We start from the raw sequence: 19832 nt of genomic DNA, 5'->3' as shown, positions 1-19832 counted from the left end.
CAAGCTACAGTTATAACCTGTGTAAAAAATGAGGTATGTTGTGTTTGCGTACACATATGCATGTGTGTTGTCCCCTGTCCTGAGGACCATCCACCATGTAACAAGATCAACCTGCAGGTAAAATGCAGAGCAGGCAAGATGTCCTCACCTCTTCTTGTCAGTGTGTCTCTGCTCAGAACACCACTGCCCCTGGGGTCAACAGCTAGCAGCCTGTCAGCTCCTGTAGCCTCCAGCCCTTTCTCTCCCTCTACTGAAAGAGACTCAGCAATAGCTGATGCTCTTATAGTAGAGAAAGAGAAACCACTACCATCCTGACAGTCGATACAACAAAGTAGCAACAACAATGTTACAGTAGCATTAACCAGCCTGGCATGATCAAATATGATACAAATGTTTTTTTAAATACTCTTTAGTAGAGAGACTCAAGGGCGCCTGAACAACATCAACGAGAAGAATTTAAATATAATAGATTGTTATTAGGACAATGCACATAATTGGTATTTGAACTTGGTGTTGCAGGAAAATCCATACAATTCAAGAAAATGGCGACCACTTCTTGAAACAGAAAAAAACTACAGAAAAAAACCCTAATGCCTTTATACTGGTCCTGTGGTGTCATCCAAGTGTCCGTAAGCACCCACATTCAAATTCATGTTTTAAGTCTGTTAATGTCTGCTGTTATCCTCCTCCTGGTTACTGTTGCAGTTCGCAATAACTCGTGAGTATCGTGAGAACTGCAGTAACTACGATGCTTGGATGACACCACAGGAGCAGTATGGAGGCATTTCATGTTTTTTTCTGTTTTTCACGTTTGAAGAAGTGGTCGCCATTTACTTCAAGTATTGGATTTGGCTGCAATGCTGTTTACTACTGAAACTCCAAAAGTGTTTTGTGGACTCAAGCACTTCACCCACCCCTCTATCAGCATAGTGGTGAGTATAATGAGTGAATTTTTGGGTGAACTATCCCTTTAAGCAGTGATTTATTTTTCTGGTTGCTTCTGATCAGATCAATATTTTATGTAAACTAGCCTCCCCTAAGGCCTTAGTCAGCGGTTATTGGCTCAGCTGTAGTTACAGTCTATAGTTAATGATTATCTGTGGCCATTCATTGCTTTTATTATGTTGCTGCTTGGTGGTATCGTAACTCTACATCAGAGAAACCTGCTCGTTTTCAAATGGCTCATATATTTCTGGTTGAACCAGTTGGTGCAGTGCAGTCACTTTTGTACACACGATAACATGTAAACAAGTACAGCAGCCATTTTCTGAGGCCCGTCCTATCTTTAGAAAGGAGAAAGTATTCTGATAACAGGGCTGGGATAGCAGCACAATGTGGAGCTTATACCACAACACACACTGGTGTATGTGGGTTGTTTTTCCCATATGCAAATACCAGGCGGGTTTCGGGAGGCGATTTACTTTCGAGTCAGTTGTCTGATCAGCAAGGCCAATCTGTGAGTGTGTTTGCCTAGGGAGTGAATCATCTGACTTATACAACTCTGATGTGTCACCCATTTCACCCTGTGCAATAAGAAGCCATCTGAGTGCATAGACTCCATTTATAATGTTTTTTCACGTTGGTGAAAAGATAAGAATTTTTTTTTGCTTTGATGGTGATCTGTCATATACCTGTTTTTTAATGGTTACCTAGGTCTATAGTGTACTAATGAGTAGATTAAGATTTTAAAATGAATATGTAGTTATATTTTATAATTAATTAGACACTTCATTTAGAATTGACACTAATTAAAAAAAGACATTAAGGAGCAAAAACCTATTCTTTTTTTCAAGACTAATAGTGAAAACTAATAAATCATGACCACTATAAATAAAAAATAAAAATCAGGATTATGAATTCAGACATGATCAGAGAGCATCTAGGGTGAATATAAAATTGCATCAAGGGGGCAATGCTCTACAGCCACTGGGAAGGTTATGCACTCGATTTTAGAAGGGATTACATCAAAACCGCCAAGGAGGGCAAAGGGCGTGTGATCTAATGCATTTCCACTGTGTGGAGAGAAAGAATTTACCCTGTGAGGGGAAAAAGGACTGCTACCCTAACGCCAGTTGTTTGTCCTGCTGTAGTGACTGTTCCACTCACCCATGACGGTCAGCAACATTTTCCTGCTGCGGATACCAGGAGCCTTCTTCACCTTACACTGGTAGGTGCCCGAGTCTGTTGATTTCAGCCCCGTCAGGTTGATGGAGGCGTCACCGTTTTTGGGGTCGGCTGAGTTGAAGTGGACTCTGCCTTTCATGGGTGGAAAGTAGTCCTCGTAGGACCTGTCGCCTGAGTACAGGATAACCTGGTGGAGAAAAGGGAGTGCAGGGAAGAGTTAGGAACTCAAACCTACTTAGAATAATGTCCTGTATCTGACTCGGTTTATGGAAATTGAAATCCTTCCATAAAACAAATAAGGCCAAGGCCTTGAAATATCTGAAAGAAAAGGCCTTGCTCACTGAACCAACCAAAAAATATAGAAGACAGAAAGCGCCCTTTCTTTTATCTCTGTAATGCCCTTCAGCCTGTGCTGCTCTGCCCTTTCGATGCTGTGGAAGAACGGAGGTGGAACAAACAAAGCCACCACTGTGGAGTCAAATCAACACCTGCTGTGTCAACAAAGAGCAGTAACCCCTAATTCTGTCCAAGTGCCCCCCCCCAAAAAAAACCACACACAGAGTCTGGGTCTTGAAAGCAGCAAGGAAATGCCTAGAAATAATAGCAGGGTGGAGCAAACACGTCTCATAACAAGTAGCAGGGGTGATAGGGATGGGGGAAAAAACTAAACACAAGGACACAAAAAGAGAACAAGGAGAAAAATAGAAATGCAAACATTGAAAAAAAATCCTCATTCTCCTTTATAGACACTGGCATACTCTTCCACATTTCCATGGAGACAGTCATCAACAGGCTTTTCTGTGCCACGATCAACACCAGGCATACGCACAGCAATACCCCTGGGTGGAGAAGAGGAGGGAAGAAAAACTAAACATGGCAGGAGGAGAGGAAGAATAATGAACCCATCAGAGGAGGCAGAGCACTCAAAGGAAGCATGAGAGAAGCAAAACAAAGGGAAGCAGACTCAGTGAGGTTCTAGTGCATCTACACCAAGTTGCTCCACTTCCAACTGGAAGACTAGTTTCTGGAGCTGTAAAAGGAGGGCGTTCACATTGAGTGCTGTGTTCATCTTGTACATATTATCCATATAAACAGGTAACCCTGTTAACATTCCACTTGGATCTCATGGGAGGGAAACTTATCTCTCCAACCTCGCTGGGGATCAGAAAATCAGCAGTAATAACAGTGATATGTGAGATGAGACCACGGCGGAGAGGAAATTAAATTGCCTCAAGCTAAACCAGACAAAAACGTGGGCTCATATGTTTGTTTACACACATGCACACCTTTAGCAGCAAAAAATCTTAAACTCACAATAACCTTGAGTATCACGATCCAATGTAAAAACAAAAAATCCCATAAAGAGCCCAGGGAATGAAAATGAAAAGGGCAAATGACTAGACAAGCTGGCAGGGGCCGCAAAGGACAGAAGAGCACCACAGTGTGTGCTGCGTTTTATTAGAGATCAGGTCATTCAATGATACAACCGCCACCTGGCCGGGCCCTTCTCAGTGGAAGGATCATGCTGCAGAGGTAAAAGATCTCTACTGGCCAGGCTTAGTTTCATCAGACACATGTAAAGATGAGGTCATTGTCACGTGATGCTGTTGCTCCGGGAGGGAAGAGGAAGAGGTGCAGATCATTTGAGAGGCAAAGCAGAGGGCTGTGATACCTGTGTACACTAAATCTGCAGACTTGAGTGAGTGTGTTGTGTCTTTATGCTCCCACAGAGCCTTTTAATGCAAGGAACTCCAAACACTGCTGCCACATGCTTTTACTGCAACGGTTCTGCCCCAAGCTGTTTGCAAGGTTAAAGCAGAGTCACTACCTGAAAATGGAATTAGCATCCTTCATTATTCAGGCTACACAGAATCTAACAAACCGTGGCCACTAGCATGCGCATTCCTCACTGATACACAAACATTCCTATTTTTTTAACAAATCATGTCATGCCTTTAAATCCAAATCCTTGGGAACAAACACACATTCCTGGCACAATAACTTGAATAAATAAAAAGCTTTGCTGCTGCTGTGCTCAAGGACAAAAGAGGCAGTTTGTATGACATGGGGATTTTGATGTATTTTTCTAAATACTCCTATTCACACTGTTCAGATTTGATTTCATAATGGTTCTCACAGTTGTGGTAAAGACACAGGGCACAACCTCCTTTCAGCTAATCTGTAGCCAGGGAATGAGGGACACATGCAAATGACTGTTACTATAGGCATGCCTGGCATCTCTCATTCAAGCCCAACAAAGCAACATGCATTAGCAATGCTTCACCACCCACTAAAAGAGCCTGATGATATGCGGGATATTCCAGATGAAGGGGGGCATCGTTACCCACCAGATACCGGACTGAATATATAATAATGTGGCATTACTTCAGATTGCATCAATGTAAAAAATACGGCTTTGAATCCTCTGTATGGTTTATTAATATGAATTTAATTAAGGGTTACTTACACATGCCAGACACACCACATAACAGCTTTGACTCCCCAATTCATGAGATCCCACGGACTGATCCAGTTCTCTACTTTCAAGTTTTATCTGATGGTTCCTTTAAGAACATCCTGGATTTTCTCATCTCAAACCAGTGAGCAAAGGTTTTCCATGGTTCCTGAGCATCCGAGAGCCTCTGGCTATAAAGTTTAGCCTTCATTCATGTCTCCTTGTCTGACCGGGTATAGCTTTTGAGCAAGCAGATCGGCCTAATTCCATTGAACACTGTCACATATATTAAAAGCAGCCCCTTGGAATTAATATGCTGTTAATTACAAAGAACCTACTCTGTGCATGTCTTCATGTTGGTTAAAGGCTATATGAATGTGAGAGTGTGTATGTAGTGAGCAAAATCGGATAAGTCAAGGAGAACAAATACGCTCGGAGAGAGATGTCTAGCCCGTTCAAATTCCAACAAAGGTTTGGCGCTAATGGTTGCTAAGCAAAATGGCACGTAATAGAAAAAAATTATATGGTGCAACTCCAGACAGTGCGGAAAGCAGTGACCAGTAGCAGGGGGACATACTCCTTCCTGGGTGAGAGCAGAACTGGTTGGGTCAGTGGAAAGATGGACACTGGGTGGGTGACGGAGAGAGAAATCTACTGGTGAGCCTGTGACCTATTTGTAACATTCTGGGATAAAACCCAAAACAAAAGCAACAAAAACTAAAGCCAAAGGACACAGGTGAAAAAAAGAGGAGAGGGATGGGAAAGCTTTGTGACAGGTGGGAGATAGGCGGAGCAGCGAGCCAAGGGGGGAGGGCCACACCACTGGACTGATCTGTACAAAGAATCTGTCTCAATGGCTGTGAAAGCCCAAGGGTCTTTGGAGTCCATGCAGAGTTGTGTAGTCTTCCCTTTTCATGGCTAAGGGCCATGCTGGAAAGGAAAGACAGCCTGGGATAAAGCAGGCTCCCATCGCTCCCACTATGTGTCTGTGAGAGAACTGCAGAGAACAAACGCCCAACAGAAATACACCAGGCTCAAATTACATTTGTATTACATACTGTATGCTTCCTGTGTTACACTGCAGCACTCCGAGAAAATACACACCTAGCGTGGAAAATGTTTTGTATTTCACCGCTTGCACAACACACAAAGCCTCCTCAGTGCAAAACACAAACACTGAAGAAATGTAGCCTTCCATAGGAGAAAATAAAACAAATTCTAAAGCTTCATACAGGAGATCAGTTTGCAAGAAAACATAGCAGCAACAAACCAGCAACAGAACAAAGCTTGACGTCACTCTACTGTGTTAAATAAAAGCCAGTCAGAGAACAGATAACTGCCATTTGCAGCAACACTGTTTGTAGGGAACATCTACACGTACCACTTTGTCCTCTTTCTGGTTGTCGGAAGACACTAAGCTCCATTCAATATCCAGTGGTCCAGAGTCTTCAGGGGCCAGAGTAAACTGACAGTCAAGCTTCACAGTCTGACCACTGGCCTTCTCTATGGGCGTGGACTGTGTCGACGTGATGTCTAGACCCGAGATCAAACCTGGACAAAGACACAAAGAGTGGAAATTAATGTCAACATGTATGATAATGAAAATAACTAGACTTGTTTGTATGTATAATGGAGTCCAAGCATCACGATGCAATTCAGGCTTCCTGCAGTGTTTTACTTTGAGGCGTTCAAAGACCTTCTTCACTCTGCACCTGTTTCATGGTCATACCAATAAAACAATGCAGGAAACCAAGGAGTAATTATACATTCATTTATGAACATTGATATTTATGTCAACACTTCCCAGCTGGATATAATTGCATGTAATATAATTAAATCAATCAATTAACCTGGACCCAGATAGGTGACAGGAAATCGATTGATGGAATAGACAATTAAAAGTGATAGTTCTATTAAGTTCATTAAATTTGTTTGCTAAAAGCCACACTGAATTATGATCTGATGAATGTCCAATTTAATGTGGTGACAGTGTGTACTAAAAGTCTGATGAAGATTGAAATTACACAGGATTGAACAGTGTTAAAGGGGACATAGCATGCAAATTCCACTTTGTTAGTGCTTCTACAGGTTAATGTGGGTATCTGGCATGTCTACCAACCCAAAAACTCTGGGGAAAAAACACTCGCGCGTTTTGTTATAGTTCCTCTAAGTCAGAAACGTCATGCTTGAGCGACTCGATTGCGCTTCCTGGGTATTGTGTCGTAACAATACACTGGAAGTCTCCCTACATGGTCTTGGCCCACCCCCCGTCCCCCCACACTCGTTACTTCCGTGTTTACACCGGAGGCAGCGCAGCGCCGTTCCCAAGCACGCAGCCGGGCTGTTCACACGGGACGAGCATTTCTCCGCTGGTCAGCCCGCGATTCACTCACATGTGGCATTTGTCTGGATCGTTGGGACTGGGAGGCTGCAGCAGCTGCTCGGGAGCGACCGCTCGCTCTCCCGTGCGTGAGCTGGAATTTGTGTCAGCGCCACACAGCAGCAGTGTGGAGGACTTCCGCAGTGTTCAGCGCTACTGTAACCCCCGAACCCCGACATTCAACGGGTACAACAACAAGCGGAGAAAGCAGAATCGCGGGCTGACCTTATATATACAGTCTATGGGGCTGACCAGCGCGGAGAAATGCTCGTCCCGTGTGAACAGCCAGGCGGCTGCGCGCTGAGAACGGCGCTGCGCTGCCTCGCAGCGGTCTTCCACACTGCCAGCTGTGTGGAAGACTTCCGCAGTGTTCAGCTCTACTGTATGCCGGGTTACAGTAGTTACGCTGGTTACAGTAGTTACGCCGGGTTACAGTAGTTACGCTGGGTACAGTAGTTACGCCGGTACACGGACGCGGAAGCGCCGCTGCGAGGCAGCGCAGCGCCTTCCAGCACGCAGCCGCCTGGCTGTTCACACGGGACGAGCATTTCTCCGCTGGTCAGCCCCATAGACTGTATATATAAGGTCAGCCCGCGATTCTGCTTTCTCCGCTTGTTGTTGTACCCGTTGAATGTCGGGGTTCGGGGGTAAATGATGGTCTTCATAGCCCCCCCACCCCTCTCTTTCTCTCTCTGTCTGTCTGCTTGTGTGCTTGTAGTGGATGGGCAGATGGGGACATTTAATTATGTGATTGGGAAAATTAAAACTCCAGGACAACAAGGGGAATACAAAGTATGGGATGCATATTTGATAATTTATATCATATAAAATATGTAATTTATATCGTTTAAAATCATGGGGGGAGAGGGGAGCTGGCTCATTAGCATTTAAAGGAACAGGCACTCAAAACAGGTCACTCTGTGGAGGGCTGTTTTATACAGGGTAAAAAGGGTGCTGTTTTAAATGATCCTTGTGGTATTTTGACCAAAGTATGTTACAGACATTTCATTAAGACCCCAAGGAACCATATCAACTTGTGGTAAAATGGGCATGCTATGTCCCCTTTAAGGTTAAGTGTGCATTCCACCAGAGCTCCAGATACAGGGAAATGAAAGAGAAAAGCACATGTGACTGATTTTCTTAAGAAACTGTTGGGAGGTGATGAGTAAATGTTCCACATTATGTAATTTGGAAGCTGTTAAAGTCTTACAGAGGATTGAACATTTAGTTGCTTAGAGACTGCACATCGTTTGTGAAGAAACATTGAACTGCTGGTTTAAGTATGTCACGCCGCTCATTGTTGCACATGTGTGACAAATCGATAATGCTCTGTAGTTTAGTGCAGGCCTGAAGCAGTGCTGCCTTAATGTAGAACTGTTAGACCCTGCCATTAACACTTGTGGCTTCATAGCAAAGGATTTTCACTTTCCACTGGTAATAACCTTGCTATGTAATAGACCAGCTGTAGTACTTGTGAATGGTAAAATAGTACCAACCAATAGAAACAGGGCTTTACGGACACTTGGCCTACGGTTCTAAGCAGTGCCCAGATTGACACTTGCATTAAATTTTTATATCCACCAGAACCAGTTAACAACAGCCTCTTAAATCCACTACTGAAATGTCTCACTTGTTTATAAGTGTGTAAGATCTTCCATTAGTCCACAATCAATACAATACAAGAGACAGACAAACATCTAAAAAACAAAGAGAACTGAGAGCATTGCTGCTGACTAAGGCTATAACAGGTGGTGGGGAACATGTACTTTTTAGCAGATGTGGACTACTTCAGACAATGCACACTTTTAGAATCTATACAACCTTTATTTAGTCAGTTAATTTAGTTCATTTATTGGCCGAAATTAAATATAAACTAATCCAAGTCATGTTTTCACTAGCGCGTTTCATCTAAATTGTACGAATTGTTGTTTTCTTTACCCTAGAATGAGTCCTTTATATTTAAATACTTTATATTAACATCTGGAGTGAGCCACCATATATTTTACAGTAGTCCAAACTGGACAAACTAAACACGTTTTACAGAACATAGAAAAGATATAACAATACGGCATCAAAGACTATGACAGACATCAGTAATAGACAGTGGACTGACGTTACGAGCTATACACCCTGAACTGTCAAGTCGGCATGAACAAAAACCTCTCAATAGAATTGTTTTTATCTCAGTAGTTTTTCATCTACGTAAATTAGGATAGCATGAGGTGACATTCACAATATGAACATCAAAGTACTCTACTCAGCATAATGACCCACTTTACTCCTTTTATACTGATAATTAATCGACAGTGTTTTATATTTACTGCAACATTTCAGCCAGAAGGATTTTAACAGGCAGAATTTGTGATCTATTTTTCAAATGGTTTTCCTCTCCAGCTTTGGCAGCAGTCTTTCTTTAAATTGTTATTACGTGTATTGTTTATAAAGTTTTGTTCATCTGGAGACCAAATGAGGGGCACTGATGGACACGACCAGATCACAGCCCTAACATTCTGTCTTGTAACACCTCAGATTAATAATTGCTCACATGGTTTTTAACCTGCTTTGATGCATGACCATGTTCATTTTAAACAGTGTAGAAAATAACTTGCAGAGACCAAAGGCTGTAAATTCAAAAGGAGTGTTGGTGATGAAAAGTTCTTTAGCCTGCAACTAATTGTGCCGTTTGGATGCAAAACAGACAAATAGTTTGAAGCATTTTCTGTCAGCTGTTTAGAGTTCTTATTCTGGGAATGTGTCAGTGATAAAGTCAACATGGCTCCATCTTGTCTGAGAAGCAAATTTTTCTCGTAAAATATGCATAATGTAAATCACACAGTGGGTAAAAGGGACTAGCATAGCTTAGCAAAAGGAATGGGGGTGATAATAAAGAAAATCTGTGGCCTGTCACCAAACTGGAACGGACTCTTAAGCGTTTTATTCTTAGAACGACTAAACATAATTTCCTGGTGACATCAACTGGGTTAAGATTCTCCATTCAATAAGAGATTTAAGCCCCAGCGAGGAACACAGTCCATAGAGAATGGAGTTGTCACATGCTGCCTCAACACATTAAAACCCTTTCGACAGCCTGCCACCTTCCAGTCAGTGGGGGAGGGGGGAGAACAGCTTTAACACACACACAAAAAATTACCACAACATGTTGCTGCTAAAAGACAAGCATTTAACACATCGCACAGATGACACCCAACACATGTAAATAAAATTCTATGCTGATAAAAGGAGAATTTCTACCTTTTCAAAAACTACAGCATTTTCTTTGTCTGCCTCTGGATCTCATTTAGTTGCATTTACACTGACAGAAAGAGCTGCCTCAAATGTGAAAATGAAACAGGAGTAAACCCTGGCATCTGTACTCACTTTGTCAACAGGAAAATTAACCTCTTAACTCTCTATGGAAAGGTTGGCTGACAAGGTTTCCTTGAAAGACAAACAAATGAGAGCATGTGCATCTATTCAAACACAAAAGGGATCTACGCAAATGTTCAAAGTGCAGTTTGTATTGTAGAATGTTTGCACTGGAGATACAGTATCTTTTAACTTTGTATGTGCAAAGGAAACCTCTGACCACTAGGGTTGGGCATCTTTTGTTTTGTTTTTTCCCGCCTATATTTTTTATTCCGGTGCTAAATCAATACTTTTAAAACGGTTCCAGTGCATAGATGGTGCCACAACCGATACTTTTTTCTTTAACAAGGCACAAAATAACAGTCGACAATACGAGCACCTTTTTATCGCCACGGCAAATTGGAAATTGAAGTTTTACATGTAAGTTACAAACATAAGTGCAAAACTCATTTACAGAATAAAATCACATTCTAAATCAAAACTAACCTAACTACAATAATTTAACACTAAATAGCAGTTTCCATGTTTAATACAGCAAAAAACTCCTGCTCCAAACTTGTAATCAATTGTCTCCCCACCGCCAGGGTCAGGGACGCTCACACATTTGATGCACGTCCCGGTGTCAGAATCCTTTCACATGAAATACAGCCACACTTTCTAAGGCTAATGATCCGTGCTGCCAGAGCCGTGTAGAGAATGTGTTGGCACCAGAGTAAAGCACGTGTTGTGATGTTTATGTTGCCTGTAAGGCCTGGTGCACACTAGAGGATTTTCAACTCTTAACCAATTGTAAAACTCCCACAGACATAATGACAGATTAGACCCATTTGTTTATATTATAAATCGTCAGAAGGCACACGCTAAACAATTTGGCCAGTACGCAAGACCACATTCTTGCCGTTTGTATGAAACCATTTCACAGTGGCGATTCCTTGGGATCTCACAGAAACAACATTGATGTTTTTAGTTGCAGCTATACAAGTACGCAACATCCGGTAATCTCATTGGTTATTGCGGGTTTATGCTCAGTATTCCATCAGAGCCGGGGCCAATCAGGTCTAAAATCTCCCAGGCCTAGGATGGACAACTATTTCAGTATATAGCTTACACACCGAAATCTGCGCTGTGACTTGGTCAGGTAGGTGCAGGCTATGTAGGAATCGATGCCGGACTATGGACAGATTTCAGAACTTTGTTTTACCAATCTCACAACCTATGTTGGCTGCACTGCTTCTCTTTCAAATCTATGTAGAGTCTGAGCAAGGTCAAGGTGAAAAGCAGGATGTCGACGTAACCCAAAAATAAAATAATCCCTCTAGTAGTGGTTGTGATTTTGTGTGATTGTGCTTAAGTCTTTAGATCCTGGCCCTCAGGGTGTTGAGGTCCCTGCCTCATTTCATGTCCGTTTCAGCCTCCAACCACACTCTGAGCCCTGAGCGATGGCAGACAACTGAATGAAAATACACCACACAAGTGTATACACAGAGACATGACAGTCTCAGTCACACACCGACTACTGTTGAAGCTCAGAGGCTGGCATTTGGTATGGTTGCAAAAGCATAGTTTCATTGCCTGGCCACCTCCCCCGGTGCTGCAGCTGGTCGTTTCGGCCCACAGATTATGACAGATGCCCTTGATGGGAGCGATCCATTCCCTTCAGCAGGAGCAAGAGAAACGCGGCGCAATATAGAGAAAAATGAGATATGTCTATCACTGTCAAAACGGATACACAGCTTGGCATCTGCATGACAGAGAGCTGTGTCGATTCATCGAGCACTTAAAGAAGCTGGAGTATTTTTCAAAGTTGCATAGAAAGAGGGGGAAATTGCATTCAGGGGGGGAAAAGGAAGGTACTGTGTTCTGTGACAGGTAATAAGGGACACTGTGTGATGTACCTCTCAAATCAATGACAGACCTGTCAGGCTTTAGGCAGCAATCGTTTAAATTACAGTTCAGCTAGAGGCTTGTTTCCTTGAGTTCCAGACTAATGCAAAAAAAAAGTGTCTTTTCAGAAAATCATCCCCTCACTAGCAAACAGATTTATGTGCTTACGCTTATGAACGTGTCTGGCTGAGGGCTCAGGTGACAGCAGTGTCAGATAAGAAGTATATAAACCGCACAAGTGTACTGTAAGGTTAAAACCGCATTTAATAAACAGACAGGAATATATAATTCTGCTTAATACAGTTACTGGAAGTATAAACTCTAGTAGAGGAACTGTGGTAAATGCAAATCAGATCATTTGAGTAGTTTATTATAAGCCTAAGTAAATCTGCATCTATAGCAATACAGGCTAACAATGTTAAAGGCCATGTGTTCTCAGACTTCCTCTTAATATGGGCAGCTGGATCTGACAGGAAAACACATTTTCTGCCTAATATTGGCAGTTTTTTATATTTCTGTTTTAATTCTTGTTTTCCTCACTGGTTTAATAGGGTGGGGTTCATTTGGAACATTTGGGTTAAAAAAATTTTAAGTGTTCAACTCATAATAAATACTAACTAAGCAAAAAGAATGTTGGTTATAGTCATGGATATTTATATTATAGAGAGACGTGTAAAAGGTTTTGAGTTGCTTTAAAAGTCCAGACTATTGTACACCATTCTACCAATGTCATATAAGACATTTCCTGGCCCTCGTCATCCTCACCAATAAAATAATTGCGTCACGTTTTATATGCTTCATGCACAAGCACCCAGATGGCCATCCTATCAGTGAAATGCAAATCACTATAATGGAGATCAGTAAAAAAAAGAATCTCTTTAATCATTTTAATAAAAAGTCCATTACATGGGGCCTGTAAACAGTGCAGCAAAAGGGAAACAAGTCCTCAAAGATTATTTGACCACTTAAGCTGCTTTCAGACATGCACTGAACTCCACAGATCCTGAGTATTTTCTCCTGAGTAGGTGCAATTCTCCGGACTTTACCCGCAGGTCATGTCTGAAAACGGCTATGTACTGATGTAGAACTTTAGTCATTTAATCGCTAAACAGATAAACAAAAAATATATATGCAAGTAATGTATTATTACTTATTGATTATTAAGTGTTTAATAGTTCAAAACTCACCAACATCAAATATCTATATTTTCAAAGATGAAAAGATCCTGATTAAATGGAAGTACATGAATCTGCCTACTTTACATCAGTGAATAAAAATACAGGATCATACTGTTTAAACTTTGTCTGGTATGTGTACATTCATGAATGACTCCATTAGTCCAGCAGGAGCAGTAAAAATTATAATCACTTAGAAAACAAGAGCGGTTGGATGACTGTTGCTTGGAGCAAACACTCTGATGGAGGATTTTAACGCAACTGGCTGGGAAAAAATCATTCCCTTCCACTAACTGCTCGTAGTGGAATAACACAAACAACTCTGTTAGCATGCTCAAAAAGGCAGCCCACAGTGTTAATCAGTAACTATCAGCACATATTGTACATGAAGTGTGTGAACAATGGAGCATGTGACACCGAGCAGAAATGATCTCACCGGGCTCCACGGTGAGAGAGCACTCTGTATGATCACTGGCTTAGATTGGGTGAGCATCAGTCTGTATTTTGAGTAATGGCACCGGAACAAAAGTAAACTGTCTCTATTCCTCAAAGGTAATAATCATTGGCTGAAAAGAGAGACCACCATTCCAGTCCAAAGAAAACTATGAAAAAATTACTGCTGGAAATTGCAGCCATACATGTACAGCAGAAATAATGTGTCTTCTGGTGTAGTAAGAACATGTGTGCCACTGTGTAAGAGTGTATGTTCACGTAGTAGTCACACGTGGACACACATATACACAGTGGGGGAGGGCACGATGGCTAATTAGAAAGTGTGTCTTAATAACTATTCATGACTGCCAGTGTCTCTCGGAGTGTCTCATCCCTGCTGGTCTCCCTCATACTGTCTGACACAGCACATCCCAGTGGGGTTACTGGGAGACCAGGAATTAGCATGAGGAATTTCAGGTGTCAGCGCCCTCTATCCTATAGCCCCACTGCTATTCACTCACCCCAACCTCCATGCCCCCCTCTGTCTGTCCTCCTCCTCCTCTCTAACACACCCATGATTGTGGAGTGCCAGCCCCCCCAGGCCTCCAATTCTCTCCGGTCCTGCTGATTGTAACCCCACCACCCATCCCCTCCACCTTTGTTGCATACAATGGGGAGCGAATCCTGTCTCCTGGCAACCAATCCCTTCGGAGGTTGCCGTGGTGCTTAAGAGACAACATGAGCGAGAGAGAGGTTTGTGGAAGTGAACAAACTCAAGCCTGAATCAGTTATGATTAGGCATCTTTACAACAGTCGACGGCACATTTTGTCTGCAACAAAAATAAAACAAGGTAGAAATGTATTTATTTTTTGGGGATTTTATATGCAAGATATTAAAGTGTTATTACTAATGTCTATTCCTGGTAGTGCATGTAAGGCTGAAATCATTATGCATATCCTAAAAATACAAGTTATCTCACACAGCTATGGCTTGTCAGAACCAGATAATTCACTGCGGTAGAATCCGCACACTGAATCAACTGTTGTGGCTTCACCTCTTAACCGGAGGAGATGCCTCAAGCACAAACCAAGAGATTAGCTCAGCGTTCAGTCTTTTTTCACCCTGTTCTCAGGTGAGACCATTAAATTCCTTGTGAGTTGAGCCAGCTAGCCACTTGTAGTGAGGCAGAGACGCCTGGAGTCACGGCCGTCCAGTGAATTGCGGCAGGTGTCCAAATAGTGCAACTTATCTCACTTTACGAGACTGTCATGCCTCAGCTTATATCCCCTGCTGTCATCTACATTACTTTCAGACTGAAAATAAACAAATGTGTTTATATATATGTTTGTGTTTAAACACAAACATAAAGAGATTGAAAAACTTGTCGCTTATCAATTTACCTCAAACCTAGTGTTCTGAAATGAGCAGATTAGCCGACATGTACACTAACCAGTATATCTACGATGAGCATCAACTGATCACCTGTGGCTATATTCTGCAAACCGAAAAGATTAGATTTTAAATGACACATACGTAGATTCCTAAGCATGGACACCATTCCCACAGAAGCAATTTGTCATGTCTTAAAGATAGACCAGACATGAGGTTAAGCTGTGGTGTAAGGAGCAGCGTCACAATAAACCCTGAAACCAGGAGACAGACTGACAAGCTCCTGACCCTTGTGCTAGCCAAGTTAAAGACCCTGAGAGATTGGCAGTGGTCATAGTGGATCATAAGCTTCTTTCTCCACCATTTGACCTTAAAGAGAATCATTGGAGTAAAGTCTGAGAAGCCAAGTCTTTCCATGGGGAGATAAAGGCAGGAGCTATTTCAAGCTCACAAGGCAACAACAGTGACAGGAAAAAGCTTGGCTAGGTGAAAGACATTGCACTGGGATTTACCTCCATTACATTCTTTAAAAGGTTTGTGTGTCTGTAACACTTGGTTTGTTATTGGCCTGATGTTTGCCTCAGTGGCAGTGGAAGCATTGCTTCAGTCTAGTTTTAGGTAGTGTTTGTGGCACGGAAAATGGATGTGAAAAACACAAGGTATACATTTGCACGTTTTTCTCATTAACATCGGTGCAAGTACAAATAATTTCAGTTAAGTGCTCCTAAAATAAACATACACACCCAATATGATAATTAGGAGAGAAAAAATGATTATCAACCAAGTAGAAAGAAAGCACTTTTCTCATGAGAGCAAAAACTGACAGAGCTTGTGAAGACTGCACATTTTCTTGGATGTGCAATGATGGTGCGATTCATTATAGTAAAAATGCAGTCGGAGGGCTTTGGAATGAGCAAATTAAAAAGCACAGACACTCTACTCTCCCCATTATAAACAGGCATGCAAAACCCCTGTGACCACGCTGAGGAACATCAATTATTTCAGGCACAGCAGAGGATAACTTCATAACTTGGTTGCTGCTAAAAAAGGAGGCTCTGGATGCTCGCCCCAGTGCCCCTGCTGAAACTATTCAATTTGAAGCAATGTGGGTGCCCTGAGAGTGAGCTTGGCGTGGTTTATTTAGTGTTGGGGAGGGATGGCGACTGTTGAACCATACTGATTGTGCTGTAACGCAGCATGAAAGCTCCACTTGCCACACAGCGCAGCCATCAATTCCCAGTGCAGATGACCTAAAGGCTGTTTTGACATAATTGAACATTAAATGATGAAGGGGTGACGAATGACAGGCACTTTACTCGGCCGCCTGAGCATTTGACAGCCTAGACGAGCCTGTGGGGGATGTAGTTACTGCCATAGCTGTGAATGTCTACAGAAAACAATTCGCTGCACGAACCATAGACATCAACAGTTACAGTGACAATAACTCTGATGTAATTACTTAATTATGAAAGCCTGGTCTTACCAGTAATCTTGGTATTTTTCGATATAAAACAATCATTGCCTCCCTGCTGCTGCTGCTACAATATGGTATAATAATTATTAATCATGTTTTCTATCAACTCAAATTGGATTATTAATTCCACCATCAGTTAAAAACTAGTAAAAACTCATGTCTCAAGGGAATAAACCACAGAAAGGACAGGGGGGAGAGAAGAGAAGGAGATAGGAAGGACAAAATCATACTGGCTTGATCGTTAATCAAAAAGGTTGAGTCCTCATCACAAAAACTCTCAAATCATGGCCCAGGGGTTTTGTACTTCTTATTTGCATTATGCATTACCATTTTACAAGGTTGTAGTTAAGAATCAACCGGCTGTTTGTCTAACCTCTCTGCTACCATGAACGGTTTGAAAGCGAGACAGAAACTACTAAAAATAACCCTGGCCAACCATCCTGCATCACTTTCTCCCTCGGTCCCCTCGTCCCTGTGAGAAGAGGCAGATTTATCTAGAGCACGCTGAGGAGTCAGATAAGAATGCCCGGTGTCTCCGAGACCTGTGGACACACACACACACACACACACACACACACACACACACACACACACACACACACACACACACACACACACACACACACACACACACACACACACACACATATATAAAGGCTTGTGTCCTTGAGGATTCATTGAAGCCCAGGGACAGTGAGCTGGAAACAACAATAAGGGAACTGGTTGTGCTGTAAAGCTGATAGGAAGAATGCCAGGCCAGCGAGCAGCGAACAGATAACCAGCTGATAAACACTCTCATGGGAAACATCAAATTTGCCAATACAGTCATGTGATAAAGGAGTATGAAGGTGCTGAAATTGAGATGTGTCCGAGATACACGGGTGTGTCTTGTTTGAAAAGATGCCTGTCTTTGGGAGTAGGTGCAATTCAGAGGACTATTTACTTCCGTGAGAGACGGCAGTAATTACAAAACCATGTCCTTCTCACTTTGCAGGAGAAACAAAAAATCCAGTAATCCCTGCAAGCAATTCCTGAACACGTGAAAGCAATTTGCAGGATTTGAGAAACAGGGCATCGTAGGAATATGCTTCACAAACACACACACACACACGTATTGTTTGTGTCTTTGTTGTCCCTTAATTCTCATTGTAGGAGGAGGTGTGGTGGTGGAGAAGGTAGAGGTTTTAAATCAATCATCAGACACAGTTAGAGATAGTGTGACACAGCAGTTAAGTATTTGTTGGCCAAACATTATCCCCGGTAACATTTGCTATCAGCACATATCATATGTGCACATTGGATCGAAATATGACTCAGTTTTTTGATTTTAACTTCACTTTTGAACTTACAATTTAAACTTGTTAATCTAACTGACCTAGCAGAATGTTTTGCTTGACGCTGCCCACAAAAAGTGTTTATTTGCATTATCTGCATAGGAAACTGGGATGGACATGTTGACAGGCATCTCGGACAAAGATGGGTTGGGAAATGAAAGTACTGTGGCTGTCTAATTTTCTTTGTATATTACTTCTATTTAGCTTCCAGTTACTACATGATCCAGAGAACACACGCGAAAACATAGTAGGGCTGTTGAAAGAAATACTGTTTATTAAAGGTAGGTATTTGTGTTCTACGCTTCCAGCAGGTTACTATGAACCAAACAAATTAAAGCCAGATGTCTCAGTGGGGTGCAGTCATGGGGCGACACAGGGGTTTTTGTGCACTGAGGGGGAGGCAGCCGTGCGGCAGCCTATCCTATTCCCCATCCCCCCAAACAAATAAAGTGTCTGATACAGACCAGGCCCCTGCCGGCTCCCCAGCCCAGCCTTTGTCCGGGCCCCAGGGCACCATGCCAACTGTGATCAGGAGGCAGCATCGCTGATCAAACACTGAGACACAAGTGCAGCAGAGTGCAGCTACTTCATTCAGACTGTTGATGGACTCTCACAGACTGGTTTTCATTTGGGTTTTACAGAACATACACTCTCACATGCATGTTTGTGATACAGAAGTATAGTATACCGGAGAAAATAAAGGTTTCTTACAACTGGGCTTAATCATGTCAGAGGGTGAACAAACAATAAATCAGCTTAAAGTGTATACCCCTTGAAACACAGGGCTAAATTAAGGATTAGAGGTCCTTTCTGGAGCTCTGAACATGCATTAGTGAAGGAATTGTATAAAAATTCACAAGGGGAGACAATTTTACATTTCCAAAGCTCAGAAATCGTATCTGCTCAGTCTGAGGTGGGGCTGGATGTTTAACGTTAGCACATTTACTGAAATAACTGGGAGCCGTGAGAATGAACAATCCAACTTTAGTCAGATTTGCTTTTCTCAGCAAAAAGAAACTACTTCCTCATACCATCTGAAACAAATCACTGACACTTAGAACTCAGGCAAGTTGTGCTCAGTCAACTGTTAAATATATACTTTAAAAAGTGCTGAGGTAAATCTGATCACATATACACAAAATGTATGTATTAAGTAAACACCTATGAAGAGGTAAAGACTCGTATGGCTCTCAGCCAAACCACTAAAAGGATTAAGGTGTGAGGCCAGACTGCAGACACAGGCATGTATAAAATATCAGGAATTCAAACACAGATGCCTCCCAATGAATTCCTGAGTTCCTCCCTTCTTTTTTCAGACAGAATGTTATAAACCTTAAAGCCTGACCACTGTTGAAATAACTAGCAGTCTGTTTGCTGGTAAAAACTAGGCAAAGAGGAGATTTAGTTACCTCTGATACAGATGATTTTCTCAGGCTTTGTGTGGGTTGCAGAGGACCAACTCCTGCAGATTAAGGTATTACCTCTGCCTATGTTAGGTTTACACAGTATTTTCCACATAGTACAGAGGGGTGTAATGCTGTCGGCTGGACTGGGAGGCAGTCAATTAGTCTGCCTTGCTAATGCCGTTTTCTCTAGATTCTCATCTAAAATTAGCTCCCCTGCCTCAAGGATAATGCATGATGGTGGTCTTCTTGACATCGCTAGAAAATACATAGACCTACACTACCGTTCAAAAGTTTGGGGTCACTTAGAAATGTCCTTATTTTTCAAAGAAAAGCACTGTTTTTTTCAATGAAGATAACATTAAATTAATCAGAAATACACTCTATACATTGTTAATGTGGTAAATTACTATTC

The 19832-nt window shown here is 42.1% G+C and overlaps 1 protein-coding gene across 1 annotated transcript in view; it reads right to left on the bottom strand.

The window, feature by feature from the left end:
* Positions 1 to 19832, bottom strand: part of cxadr (CXADR Ig-like cell adhesion molecule) — a 44107-nt gene that overhangs the window by 8078 nt on the left and 16197 nt on the right. Inside the window, exons 2-3 of the mRNA XM_035179176.2 lie at positions 5961 to 6130; positions 2107 to 2311 (exon numbers count right to left, since the gene is read on the bottom strand). Coding sequence (XP_035035067.1) covers positions 2107 to 2311; positions 5961 to 6130 — 375 coding nt within the window. The remainder of the gene's footprint in view (positions 1 to 2106; positions 2312 to 5960; positions 6131 to 19832) is intronic.

This window comes from Hippoglossus stenolepis, chromosome 15 (genome assembly GCF_022539355.2).
Source record: "Hippoglossus stenolepis isolate QCI-W04-F060 chromosome 15, HSTE1.2, whole genome shotgun sequence".
Classification (NCBI taxonomy): Eukaryota; Metazoa; Chordata; class Actinopteri; order Pleuronectiformes; family Pleuronectidae; genus Hippoglossus; species Hippoglossus stenolepis.
The sequence above is the reverse complement of the archived record's forward strand: the minus strand, read 5'-3'. Positions and strand labels throughout refer to the sequence as shown.